General features: G+C 38.2%; 1 protein-coding gene across 5 annotated transcripts in view; it reads left to right on the top strand.

Annotated features, from left to right (window-relative positions):
- WDSUB1 (WD repeat, sterile alpha motif and U-box domain containing 1) overlaps window positions 1–13,068 on the top strand; it is a 73,884-nt gene extending 60,816 nt beyond the window's left edge. For 3 of the 5 annotated variants that reach the window (XM_048869540.2, XM_048869541.2, XM_048869539.2), the window contains 2 exons: window positions 5,318–5,458; window positions 12,195–13,068. In XM_048869540.2, the coding sequence (XP_048725497.1) occupies window positions 5,318–5,458; window positions 12,195–12,367 (314 nt within the window). In that variant the 3' untranslated portion in view covers window positions 12,368–13,068. Of the gene's footprint in view, window positions 1–2,570; window positions 4,816–5,317; window positions 5,459–12,194 lie in introns of those variants that run through there. The other 2 variants (XR_007359141.2, XM_048869542.2) reach the window with 2 other exon arrangements.
- The last annotated feature ends 1,092 nt before the right edge of the window (window positions 13,069–14,160 follow it).

Genomic DNA, 14,160 nt, shown 5'->3' with positions numbered 1-14,160 from the left:
TCCCTCTCAGATTTTGGAAGGCACTTCAGATTCTTAAACCTTGGGTCGAGTGCTGTAGCTGTGTAATGACGCTGGTTCTGGTGGGACCCAACTGAGAGTGCCAATTCAGTATAAATTGGTTAAAGCAGGGCAGTTACAGCCCAAGGCTGGGGTTTCTATGCACACCAAGGCAAACCAAACCAGCCAAACAGAGAAGACTTTGATTTTACCCCACTGCCTAACCACAAGTCACACAAGCAATTCCCTTAGATACTCTAGTTTCCCAGTATCACTAACAGTGCCACTCATTATGGGGACGAATGGTTATGAAAGCCAATACCCCAGTAAAAGAAGAGAGGTTTTCTCGATCCCAAAGGACCAAGCCCCAGACACAGGTCAATAGTCAAATCAGATCTTACCCACAAATCACTCTGTTGCCAATCCTTTAGAATCTAAAATCTAAAGGTTTATTCATAAAAGGAAAAAGATATAGATGACAGCTAGAATTCGTTAAATGGCATCAATTACATACAGTAATGGCAAAGTTCTTGGTTCAGGCTTGTAGCAGTGATGAAATAAACTGTAGGTTCAAATCAAGTCTCTGGAGTACATTCACAGCTGGGATGGGTCATTCAGTCCTTTGTTCAAAGCTTCAGTTTGTAGCGAAGTCCCTCCAGAGTTATGAAGCAGGATTGAAAACCAGATGGAGATGAGGCAGCTGCCTTTTATAGTCTCTTCCAGGTGTAAGGATACCTCTTTGTCCTTACTGTGGAAAATTACAGCAAAATGGAGTCTGGAGTCACATAGGCAAGTCACATGTCCATGCATGACTCAGTTCTTTACAGACTCAATCCATCGGTGGTCTTCCTGAAAATACCATCCTGGCCACTATGGATGTAGAAGCCCTCTACACCAACATTCCACACAAAGATGGACTACAAGCCATCAGAAACACTATCCCCGATAATGTAACGGCAAACCTAGTGGCTGAACTTTGTGACTTTGTCCTCACCCATAACTGTTGCACATTTGGGGACAATGTATATCTTCAAATCAGCGGTACTGCTATGGGTACCCGCATGGCCCCACAGTATGCCAACATTTTTATGGCTGACTTAGAACAACGCTTCCTCAGCTCTCGTCCCCTAATGCTCCTACTCTACTTGCGCTATATTGATGACATCTTCATCATCTGGACCCATGGAAAAGAAGCCCTTGAGGAATTCCACCATGATTTCAACAATTTCCATCCCACCATCAACCTCAGCCTGGACCAGTCCACACAAGAGATCCACTTCCTGGACACTATGGTGCTAATAAGCGATGGTCACATAAACACCACCCTATACCGGAAACCTACTGACCGCTATTCCTACCTAATTGCCTCCAGCTTTCACCCAGACCACACCACACGATCCATCGTCTACAGCCAAGCTCTACGATACAACCGCATTTGCTCCAACCCCTCAGACGGAGACAAACACCTACAAGATCTCTATCAAGCATTCTTACAACTACAATACCCACCTGCTGAAGTGAAGAAACAGATTGACAGAGCCAGAAGAGTACCCAGAAGTCACCTACTACAGGACAGGCCTAACAAAGAAAATAACAGAACGCCACTAGCGGTCACCTTCAGCCCCCAACTAAAACCTCTGCAACGCATCATCAAGGATCTACAACCTATCCTGAAGGACAACCCATCACTCTCACAAATCTTGGGAGACAGGCCAGTCCTTCCTTACAGACAGCCCCCCAACCTGAAGCAAATACTCACCAGCAACTACATACCACACAACAGAACCACTAACCCAGGAACTTATCCTTGCAACAAAGCCCATTGCCAACTGTGCCCACATATCTATTCAGGGGACACCATCACAGGGCCTAATAACATCAGCCACACTATAAGAGACTCGTTCACCTGCACATCTACCAATGTGATATATGCCATCATGTGCAAGCAATGCCCCTCTGCCATGTACATTGGTCAAACTGGACAGTCTCTACGTAAAAGAATAAATGGACACAAATCAGATGTCAAGAATTATAACATTCATAAACCAGTCGGAGAACACTTCAATCTCTCTGGTCACGCGATTACAGACATGAAAGTTGCGATATTACAACAGAAAAACTTCAAAACCAGACTCCAGTGAGAGACTGCTGAATTGGAATTCATTTGCAAATTGGATACAGTTAACTTTGGCTTGAATAGAGACTGGGAGTGGCTAAGTCATTATGCAAGGTAACCTATTTCCCCTTGTTCCCCCCCCCCCCCACTGTTTCTCAGTCGTTCTTGTTAAACCCTGGATTTGTGCTGGAAATGGCCCACCTTGATTATCATACACATTGTAAGGAGAGTGATCACTTTAGATAAGCTATTTCCAGCAGGAGAGTGGGGTGGGGGCAGAGAAAACCTTTTGAAGTGATAAACACCCATTTTTTCATGGTCTGTGTGTATAAAACATCCTCACTGCATTTTCCACTTTATACATCTGATGAAGTGAGCTGTAGCTCACGAAAGCTTATGCTCAAATAAATTGGTTAGTCTCTAAGGTGCCACAAGTACTCCTTTTCTTTCTTTACAGGTGGCAGCCATGGCCCACATGCTACCTTGCAGGTTCCCAGGATGACTTCTTATGTGGATTGGAGTTTTCCAAGATCCATTGTCAGTTAAGTGTTTCTTGATTGGGCACTTAATTTGCACATTCCTTTCTCAAGAAGCTGACCAATTCCTTTACTAAGGCTACTTCAGAATCAAAACACATTGATTTACAAGTACATAGCAAATATTTATAACTTCAACTACAAAAGTTATGCATGCATACATACTGTTAGCATACTCATAACCAGCAAATCATAACCTCTCCATAGACCCCTTACACGACAACCTTTATACAATATTTGCTGCAAATATATAACACTGGTTGCAACAGTGATCTGTACAGTTACAGATTATGTCAATAACGTCACAAGCTGTTTTTAGAAATCTCATCTTGGTACCTTCTTTGTGTTTTGTCAAATCTGCTGTGAAAGTGTTCTTAAAATAAACAGCATGTGCTGAATCATCATCCAAGACCACTATAACATGAAATATATGGCAGAATGTAGGTAAAATAGAGCTGGAGACATAAAATTCTCCCCCAAGGAGTTCAGTCACAAATGTGATTAACGTATTTTTTTTTTAATGAGCGTCATCAGCATAGAAGCATGTCTTCTGGAATGGTGGCCGAAGCATGAAGGGGCATACGAATATTTAGCATATCTGGCACGTAAATACCTTGCAATGCAGGCTACAAAAGTCCCATGCGAATGCCTGTTCTCACTTTCTGGTGACATTTTAAATAAGAAGTGGGCAGCACTATCTCCCGTAAATGTAAACAAACTTGTTTGCCTTAGCGATTGGCTGAATGAGAGGTAGGACTGAGTGGACTTGTAGGCTCTAAAGTTTTGCCTTGTTTTGTTTTTGAGTGCAGTTATGTAACAAAAAAACCCAACATTTGTAAGTTGCAATTTCACGGTAAAGAGATTGCACTATAGTACTTGTGGGAGGTGAACTGAAAAATACTGCAATTTTTACAATGCAAATATCTGTAATCAAAAATAATATAAAGTGAGCAGTGTACACTTTGTATTCGGTGTTGTAATTGAAATCATTATATTTGAAAATGTAGAAAAACATCCAAAATTTTATAACAAATTTTAATTAGTATTCTGTTGTTCAACAGTGCGATTAATTGGGATTATTTTTATCACAATTAATTTTTTTAAGTTAATTGTGTGAGTTAACTGTTTTTAATTGACAGCCCTAGTTGTGACAGTAACAGATATCTTAGACCAGGATGAGCAAGACTGGTCATACTGCTTCACCTAACAGATGCCACAGTGGCAAATCGCACATGATAGGAGTCAAAGTGGCCACTCTCTGTTTCCTGAGAGGAAATGATTAAAGGAGAAAAAGGCTTTATAAAGACCTAGATGGGAATAAAAGGGATTTTGGAAATGACAGTATGTGAAATCCTGAGAAGAAAATGCTATATTTATGCAACAATACTTAAATCTAGAGTATTTTGTTAATTTGTCTTGTTCTGATTTGGGGGATATCCCATTTTGGTGCCTTTGCAGATGTCTGTGAACTCGCCTTTCTGTCAGAAAAGATGAAACAACCTGAAAATGAGGCTATTATAGCAAATCTGTTGATATGCATGTATGAAACTCCATAGACAGAGTTGAGGGTCTAGTTTAAAGGACTCCTACAATAATCACACAGATGGTCATTAAGGGAACCATAGGGGATAAGCACTCCTTTATCCTGACAGGGACTAGCAAAGGAGCCAGCTCCTGTCAAACTGTCAGAGGTTCCTTCCTGTTGCAAAGCAGCTGCATAAAGTGGGGTGGGATTAACCCTACCCAGGCTCACCTAATTCATGAAAGGGTATGTCTACACTGCACCTGAGAGCAAGCCTCCCAGCCCAAGTAGACAGACTTGCATTAGCCTCAGCTCAAGGTAGTTTGCTAAAAATAGCACTGTGGATCTTGCAGCTGCAGTAAATATACAAGATAGCTCAGATCCAGAGGGTTGGCTGGATTTGAGAGCCTGAGTTGCTTTCTGAGCCACAATGTCCACACTGCTGTTTTCAGCGCACTAACTCAAACCCTAACCCTAACCTGCAGTGTAGACATAGCCCTAATGCAGTCCAGTGCATGACTTCAGACATGGGCTTGTCTACACTAGAATCATGTTAAACACGTGTTTCAGAGGAACAGCCGTGTTAGTCTGTATTCGCAAAAAGAAAAGGAGTACTTGTGGCACCTTAGAGACTAACCAATTTATTTGAGCATGAGCTTTCGTGAGCTATAAAGCTATAAAGCTCATGCTCAAATAAATTGGTTAGTCTCTAAGGTGCCACAAGTACTCCTTTTCTTTTTGTTAAACACGTGTTAACTCATGCTATGTTAAACATGACGTGGCACTTTGGACTGCACATCAGCTGTTAGCTGGTCGTCACGGTTAACCCGATACTCTGCTAGATTAGGAAAATAGGTGATGTTTTAAAATACACTGGGAAACAAGTTTTGCTCAATGTATTTTTGAACATCACTTGGTATATAGTGTAGATAGCCTTTTATGCCTTAAAAAACAAGTTAGTTGGTCTCTGTCAACCATGAGGAAAAAGTTAGAAACGATGTATTTACAGAGCTCCTGAAATACTGGAAAGGTCTTCCAGTTTGCACCAGAAGCAATCTCTCTGCCTGGGAATGTGTTTGTGTTTCAGAGGTTAATGTGCCAATAGGAAATATGTTCCAAGGATTCTAATCTATCATCCCTTTTCAGAGTCTCTAGGTTTACGCAGTAAAGTCTTCCGGAAGATTGAGGAACTGAGGATCAAGGTGGATTCTGTTTCTCTTGGTATTCCTGATGAATTCTTATGTCCTATAACTAGGGAGCTTATGAAGGAGCCTATCATTGCAGCAGGTATGTCTATGAGCTACTTCAAGTTTATTAAAGCAAATTGTTCAGGTGTAAAGATGAATACTGGGGAACTATTAATCAATATATATCTTGAAGAATGATAAGTACATGCATTCTGAATTCCTAGTATCCTTATGTGTATTCAAATTTCATCAAGGTAAAAAATAAATTTGTTTCTGCTCTTCTGAATATTTGGCTTGTGAAATCATGCTTCTGGTATTAAGATACATAAAATTTTGTAAAGGGCCTCTTATTTTGTGCCTATGCAAATTGTGTAATTACAAGACTAATTATGCAGTTGTTTTGCACAAGTGCAGGAAATGAGCACATACAAAAGTAAACCCCTTTAAAAACCTGGCACTGTATGTCTGTCAGTAAAAATAGAGATGATATATAAAATGTATTATGTCACCTAAAAAGCTTGGATGGAACTAGAACCACAATCCCACTGCAATTCAAATAGATCCTGGATTTATCAGATGTGCTGCATCTGTTAGTAAACGTTTATGGGATTAGGCCCTAAGTACCCAGATGGGGAACAACTCATACATCTGTTGCCTTTGCAACTGTAACTCAGCCATAATGATAGCCTTTTATTTCCAAAATCACATGCTGTTTTTTCCACAGGACTTCTGTCTCATACAGTGCACAGGATAGACCTGCTGTGGGGATGAGTCAGGGTTGTGTACAGAAATTAATTCTTGTCTGTAGCACAACTTCTTCATTTGTTGCAGAGTTGGAAGGTATGTAGTGAATAAGATGGGATTACAGGAAGACAAAGGATAGTATCATGGTTAAAACAGTTGAATCCTGCCCTGGGTAATTGGTTCTATCCCTCTCTTTGCCACAGAGTTCCTCTGTGATGCTAGGCAAATCACTTAAACCAAACTTTTCACTGATTGTGTGCGCCTCATTTCATGTGTGCCTGACTTGAGACCCTGGTTCTGATTTGCAGAAGCATTGAGCACTTATAGCTGCAACTGAAGTCAACGGAAACTATGCTTTGACTGTATAAAGTGCCTGTATAATGTTCTGAAAAATCAGGTCCTAGGTGTGTCAAATTAGGCACCCAAAATTAGTGGATTCTTTTGACCTTAATCTCTCTCTGCCTCAATCCTCACCTGGATAACGCCCCCTCATCTTATAGGGTGTTGTGAAAATAAATTAATTATTTGTGAGTTACTCAGAAATTGCAGTGATGAGTGCAAGAAAAAAGTCCATGAGGAAATTAATTTTGTCTCCACAACAGGACTTGATTAGTGGGCAGTAAATAAGACCTAGGGTTACACATGGAAAATGAAGATTAAAAAAAAAAAAACTGGATAGCTGCTCATTAAATGAGCACTCTCCATCCTATGCACTAAATGAGGCAGAGATCCTGTGGAAAAATAATATGTGATCATGGAATTAAAAGCTGTATCAGAATGCATATGCCCCGGGGGCCGAGTTACAGGGGCAATCTCAATTCTGGCATTTCCGAACTTTTGAGAGCTTGGTTCTGCAATCTTAGTTTTCTTTTAACATAGTTTTTATGTGTAAATTATATATATAAAACCCAATCCAACTTTTGTGCACCTCATGCATCACAAGAGTGGTGGGTATGCAGGTGACTTTAAGGGGGGACTCGATCACTGTCTATAAGTACCTACATGGGGGAACAAATATTTGAAGAGCTCTTTAGTATAGCCAACAAAGGTACAATACAACCCAGTGGCTGGAAGTTGAGGCTAGACAAAATCAGATTGAAAATAAGACCATTTTTTTAACAATTAGGTTAACTAGACATTGGAACAGTTTACCAAGGGTCATGGTGGATTCTCCATCACTGGCAATTTTTAAATCAAGATTGGATGTTTTATCTAAAAGATATTCTATAGGAATTGTTTTGGAGAAGTTCTATGGCCTGCATTAAATAGGAGGTCAGACTACATGAGCATAGTGGTCACTTCTGGCCTTGGACTATGTGAATCTGTGAAAGTCTCCTGTGCTCTCACTGATTCTGGGGTGCTGGTCCAGTGCCCCGCATAGTGTAGAACTTCTTGAAGGCTGATTTATATTATGTAAGCTGCTGGTAAGACAGCTGCAGATGGTTGAAGTGTAGGGATGCCTTGCTACTCCCAAGGCACTGAGGAACAAGTTGAGAGTGGCACTCCTATAGGGTGCCACATCACCACAGTATTTCCCTACATAGAGGGAGTCGGGGTGAATGTAAACTTGATTTGCCTCACCAGAGCATTGCAAACAACTGTGGTGGATTTGAGGATGTGGCGCTTTTTCTTTCTTTTTTTTTTTTTAGTAGCTCTTGTGGATACCATGAGATTTTTTACACTCTTTGGAAGTAGTCACTGTATGTTTGATCTATGTTCATGTTACTGTATCTCATGACATTTTTATATAGAAAAAAACCAAAACCAATGATTTTCAATGAAAGTTGACAGAAAAATATATTGTGCAGATCAAGCAGTGGAACACCAAACTAGGAAATGCTAAACAGAAATAATACTTTAGTTCATTTCAAGAAACACTAGATGGACTTTTTTTATTTTAATGGGTTTGCCATATATTACTTCTGCTGCATGATAAAACATTTTGCTTTTACTGACTTTAAGAATTTAAAAGTCCCTGCTCCTTTTAGTGCTGTAGTACAATGAGGAACATGTTAGAATTATCATGATTTTTATTTTGGTAATGCCCAAGACTAGATGCTTTATGGAAAAGACAGTGTTTGCCTCAGAGAGCTTAGAAACTAATAATAACTATGCATTTTACTAAATTTGTTTTGAAGAGACAGTATCAAAATAATTATATACCTGTGGGTAAAATATTCCAAAGTGTTTAAGTTACTTAGGAGTCTAATTTCCATTTTCAAAAGTGACTTAGGCAGTTTGGGCCAGATTTTGAAAGGTATTTAGGTACCTGACTCCCACTGATTTCTAGGCAGCTCTGAAAATCCCTATCTGCAACCGTAGGCACCTAAATCCCTTGGAAAATCTGTCTGTTAGCATTTAAGTGATTTAGGAGCCTATTGAAAATTTTACCCCACACTTTTTTTATATTGTTAAAAATGTGTATAATTTATACTAGTTGTTACTCTGTGCATTTCACTGAGATTGCAAATGAAACAAGCCTGATCTGTTTGTAGTCAGTTTTCAGGTTCTAGTTTTTATGATGTCTTTTAGTGCTGTTCTGTTTGTATTTCCTGTGCTGGAGGGGAATGTTTAAATTAAGAAAAGTGTGTTAATAAATAAAAAAAATAATAATATTTGTTAAGATAAATTAAGATTTGGACTAAACTAAATTGACCCTGTTAATTTAAGAGATTTAAAATATTATTAAATCTGATGGTTTGTATTTCACAAAATCTATCTTGTTACGGTAAAATGGTGGGTTTTTAAAATAATGATATCGCTTTTATGCAGTCTGGTAAAGCACGGCTCTTACTTCCTATTCTGCTTTAGTTTAGTCAGAAGTTCACTTGTAACTGATGCACTGAAATAATTATATTTTGTGGGATGCATCAATTCTGTTACAGTTGATGTGTGATTAATATTTCAGAACCCCTTTATAGTTTCTCTCTCTGATCTCAGAATCAATAACCTAGAGCATGCTAAATATAAATATTCTGCTGCATTTCTAACTTTCTTAGAGGTAGATTGTAAACAAAATTAGTTGCAAATGCTTATTGAGGCTCAGCATAATGCCTTATATTTTCTCTAAAATGTTTTATTGTCAGTGTTTACTTTTGGGGAAAATGTGTTTGACTTAAATATAGCTAACCAACTGCATTTGCAGTAAACTGTCAATGCATACATGAATTTTTAAAAGAGCTGAGTGAGCAGTGTTGTTAAAATGCAGATTGTCAATTGCAGTTTACTGGCTAGTCATGTCATTGTTTCAGTGCTTCTTATTTATACGTGAAAGGCTGTGGGCACAGGGGACTTTGCCTAGCAGCTCTGATGATTCCTTTGACAGCTTTGTGATGAACTTTGCAAAACAATTTTAAAGCCTGTATTGAAATGTAATTAGTGATAGAATAGATCTGCTGAGAATCCCTCCTTTCTTCACTTATCAAATGCTCAATGGGAGGTATTTGTTCATCAATGGAAAATATTGTTAATTCTTCCACAGAATCAGTTTGTTTTATTATAATATTTTTAATTCCATGGAAAGATGATTGCTTTAAAAAATTCTTGAGAGAAATACTAAGAATAAAATGAATGCTATCATAACTTGGTTTCATGTAACATTTTATTTCAGAGTTTCTCACATTGACATTTCATGTATGTATTAATTCTACACAGCATTTTAGACTAGATGAAAAGTTTAAAAACAATAGTACTAATTTTGCTAGCAAGCAAAATGATCGATGATTTAACTGTAGCTCAATCACAGAGAGTGAATTCAGACCAGTAATAGTGATAAAAATGCTTAGCAGTTGCTTTGCTACCAATGAGAAGATTATGATTATCTCTGCTTCTATAGTTCCTATTATGTGGGAGAAGGAGGGAAAGTCAAGATTAAAATTTAAAAACTGCAATTGAGAGAAGCTTTCTATCTTGGATGGCTAACTACATTTTGTTGCATCCCTGCTGGGAACAATTTCTAGTCTGTCTGTAACTATCTACATGTTGGGAATTTAGCTATCCAGGACGAATATGCTATTTCTATAGGGGATGCCTTGTGTATGGTAAAACCTGATAAAATCACTAATCGAGGGACAGATAAGATGTGACAGGTTTGAGGGGGTAGCCATGTTAGTCTGTATCAACAAAAACAACGAGGAGTCCTTGTGGCACCTTAGAGACTAACAAATTTATTTGGGCATAAGCTTTCGTGGGCTATAACCCACAAAGACAGCCTTTCATGGCTGAGAACATTTATTTGAAAGGTTGAAGGGAATCCAGTAAAAGCATTTTACAAACACGTTTTTGTAAAATACTTGGAACACAGATACTCAATAAAAGCAATTTTTTGATGCATAAATGGTCACTGGTAGCTAAATATTGATCTGTCTGGGGGTAATCCCTAGACAGAGGTGACATAAAAGTATAGGGTGAAATCCTGGCCCCATTGAAGTGAGTGGGAGTTTTGCCATTGACTTCAATGGGCCAGAATTTCACATACAATGTTTATTATATTTAATTTCTATCTTGTGTTTTAGAAAAAAAACTTAAATCAATACACAGAGAACAGTCTCCCCTCCACAGATGGTGTATTGTACTTGATGGGTGTAATCTGTGAATTTATGAATAACGCAATTGCAGTCCCTTCCATGACTACTTAGACCAGCGAAGGATTTAGGAAGAATGTGTGTGCTTATATTAGACTGTATTTAGTTAGACCTTGTCTACAATAGGAAGGTTCTGTTGATAAAATTATGCTAGATATACTAGAAAAACTGCTCGCATAGATGCAATAATATCAGAATAAAAATGATTTTTACTGGTTCCCTCCAAATAGCATAAGCTATACCAGTATAAGCATTTATACTGATATAACTATGACTATGCTAGGGCTTTTACCAGCATAGCCATGTCAGTAAAAATTCACACCGCAATCAGTCTAACTATGTCGGTAAAACTTTTACATGTAGACCAGGCCTTAGTTCAAGATGTCAGTGTCCTGTAGCCTCCAGAAAGAATTCTCTTTATATTCATCACAACTAATCCAGGTCTATGCTAGAAATTTTTCTATTTTGCTAAATCAGTCAGGGGTGTGATGTAGTGTGATTTGTGACAGACATAGCTGTGCCAACAAAAGCCTCTACTGTAGACTGTGCTTTTGCCAGTATAACTTATTTCATATGTGGGGGTGGGGGAATGGGGACACAGGTGACTCGAATAAGCAAAAGCGCAGTTTTGTTAGTATAAGCTGCATCCACACTAGGAATACTTTGCCCTGATAGTATGCCCGTAAAGCTATACCAGAAAGGCCTTCCAGATGCAGACCAGGCCCAAATCCTGTCTGTTTTTCTGTATCACATGGGATACTACCTTAGGCACTGAAGTCTAAAGTGTTTCATCTGATCTCAGCAGCCCTTGAATTATTTTGGGGCAGCCTTTGATCACATTGGGGCTACCATGAGATTCTCTCTTAAGACAGGGGTTCATTTAATACACATGGTCTTTAATACTGGCATCAGTGAACTGGCTTTGCTGTAACAGTGGCATTTTGTTAAATTTGCAAGAATTTTTTTTATAACTGCACTCGAGCTTCTGATAGGCTTAAATTAATTATAGAAAACAATGTTAAAATACTTAGTGTCTAACTACAGTTGACATCATTTAAAAAGTAATCTGCTGCAGTTATACTTGGTGTTGATCTACCAATACAGTAGGACATGACAGAATTTCTGGTGGTGTACTTTGTTCACTGTAGTTAAAAATCTAAATTGGAATACTTATTTATTTTCATGAAAAAACTGCACTTTTGCTGCAGAAATAAAGGGTCAGATGATAATACAGAACCATACATCCATTCTGTACAGAACATGGAGTGTCGTGAATAAAAAGAAGATCTTTTGATTTCTATGGGGTCCCATATTATCTGGCAAGTCCCATCCTATGTGCTCTGGCAAGTCACTTAACCTCTGTGTCTCAGTTTTCTCATCTGGAAATAATCCTTCCCTGAATTCCAGGGGGTATTGTTGAAGCTTAATCTTTACTATCTAACGTACATTAAGAGCCTTGGATGGACATTCCTATGTTACTGCAATTTTAATTGTATTTTCTCTTTATAGATGGCTATTCCTATGAAAAAGAGGCAATGGAGAACTGGATCAGCACAAAGAGACGATCTAGTCCCATGACAAATCTCCCTCTCCAATCTCTTATACTTACACCAAATAGGACTCTGAAAATGGCCATCAATCGTTGGCTAGACACTCAGCAGAAATATAATGAAACAACTTAGTCTTGAATACACCAATTGTTCTGTCAAATTAATTGTAATGAAATTATAGGTAGTGGCAGGAAATAACTATCAGAAATCTTAAAACACTAGAAAGGAAAAAGGTAAGCTTTTCTCCATGATGTCTTTAGTCTGTAACTCACATAGAGTCCCTTAAATGCAGAACTTTAAACCAAAAAAAAAATTATTTTGGTGCCTAATAAACTATTAAAATTTCTTTTTAATATTTGAGCTTTAATTACAATATTTTTGTATAAGAAAGTTCAAATGCTAATTGAAAATATGTAGGCTTGGCAGAATTTGATTTTTATTCTTTTATAATTTCATTGGATAATTGTGCTTATTTTTAAGGGTCTTTTTTCAATTTTTATCAGTTTAAATTTTCACAGTTGCAGGGAATTATTTAATGACACTTGATGTTGAGATTCAAAAAGTTAAAGCTTTATAACTGTTAAACAAATTGTCAACATCACATGTCAAAGTATTCAAAGTGAATATCCTTAAATCACAATCTAATACATTCTCAAGCACCATTTTTCTTAGTTTGCCTATCTGTAAATTTTGATTATCAATGGAAATATTTTAATTTTTGTGTGTACGATGAAATTGATGTTTGCAGACATTTATTGATTTTTAAAAAAATCTCATCCTTCCAAGCCTAAATATATGCATGCTTGAAAAAATAAAGTTGTCTGTTAGAAGTAGCAATACTGTAATGTCTATTTTTGAGTGTGTCTCAAAATATCTGGTTTCAGAGTAACAGCCGTGTTAGTCTGTATTCGCAAAAAGAAAAGGAGTACTTGTGGCACCTTAGAGACTAACCAATTTATTTGAGCATGAGCTTTCGTGAGCTACAGCTCACTTCATCGGATGCATACCATGGAAACTGCAGCAGACTTTATATATACACAGAGAATATGAAACAATACCTCCTCCCACCCCACTGTCCTGCTGGTAATAGTTTATCTAAAGTGATCATCAGGTGGGCCATTTCCAGCACAAATCCAGGTTTTCTCACCCTCCACCCCCCCACACAAATTCACTCTCCTGCTGGTGATAGCCCATCCAAAGTGACAACTCTTTACACAATGTGCATGATAATCAAGTCGGGCTATTTCCTGCACAAATCCAGGTTTTCTCACATCCCCCCCACCCATGGATTATTAACCTGGATTTGTGCAGGAAATAGCCCAACTTGATTATCATGCACATTGTGTAAAGAGTTGTCACTTTGGATGGGCTAGCACCAGCAGGAGAGTGAATTTGTGTGGGGGGGTGGAGGGTGAGAAAACCTGGATTTGTGCTGGAAATGACCCAACTTGATGATCACTTTAGATAAGCTATTACCAGCAGGACAGTGGGGTGGGAGGAGGTATTGTTTCATATTCTCTGTGTGTATATAAAGTCTGCTGCAGTTTCCACAGTATGCATCCGATGAAGTGAGCTGTAGCTCACGAAAGCTCATGCTCAAATAAATTGGTTAGTCTCTAAGGTGCCACAAGTACTCCTTTTCTTTTTTCAAAATATCTGGTATATTTAACTACTGCAAACAAAATAAGTGTGTTAAGGTTGCAAAGTCAACCACCCAAAAGTTAGGAATTGCCAATATTAAGGCTGCCTGTGAAACCTTTATTCAGCCCCTTTGTGCATATGTGCATGATATAGTCTTAAATTACATGATTACATACTATTTTTGACTCATTCAGTGAGTGCATCCCCATCTGTTTCTACCCATCAGATGAGTGAGGTCCTGGAACAGCCTTCCAATACCAGTTGTGAGGGCAGACAACTTAATT

Source organism: Caretta caretta, chromosome 11, assembly GCF_965140235.1.
Source record: "Caretta caretta isolate rCarCar2 chromosome 11, rCarCar1.hap1, whole genome shotgun sequence".
NCBI classification, from domain to species: domain Eukaryota; kingdom Metazoa; phylum Chordata; order Testudines; family Cheloniidae; genus Caretta; species Caretta caretta.
Note: the sequence above shows the minus strand (reverse complement) of the source record. Positions and strands in the feature narration are given on the sequence as shown.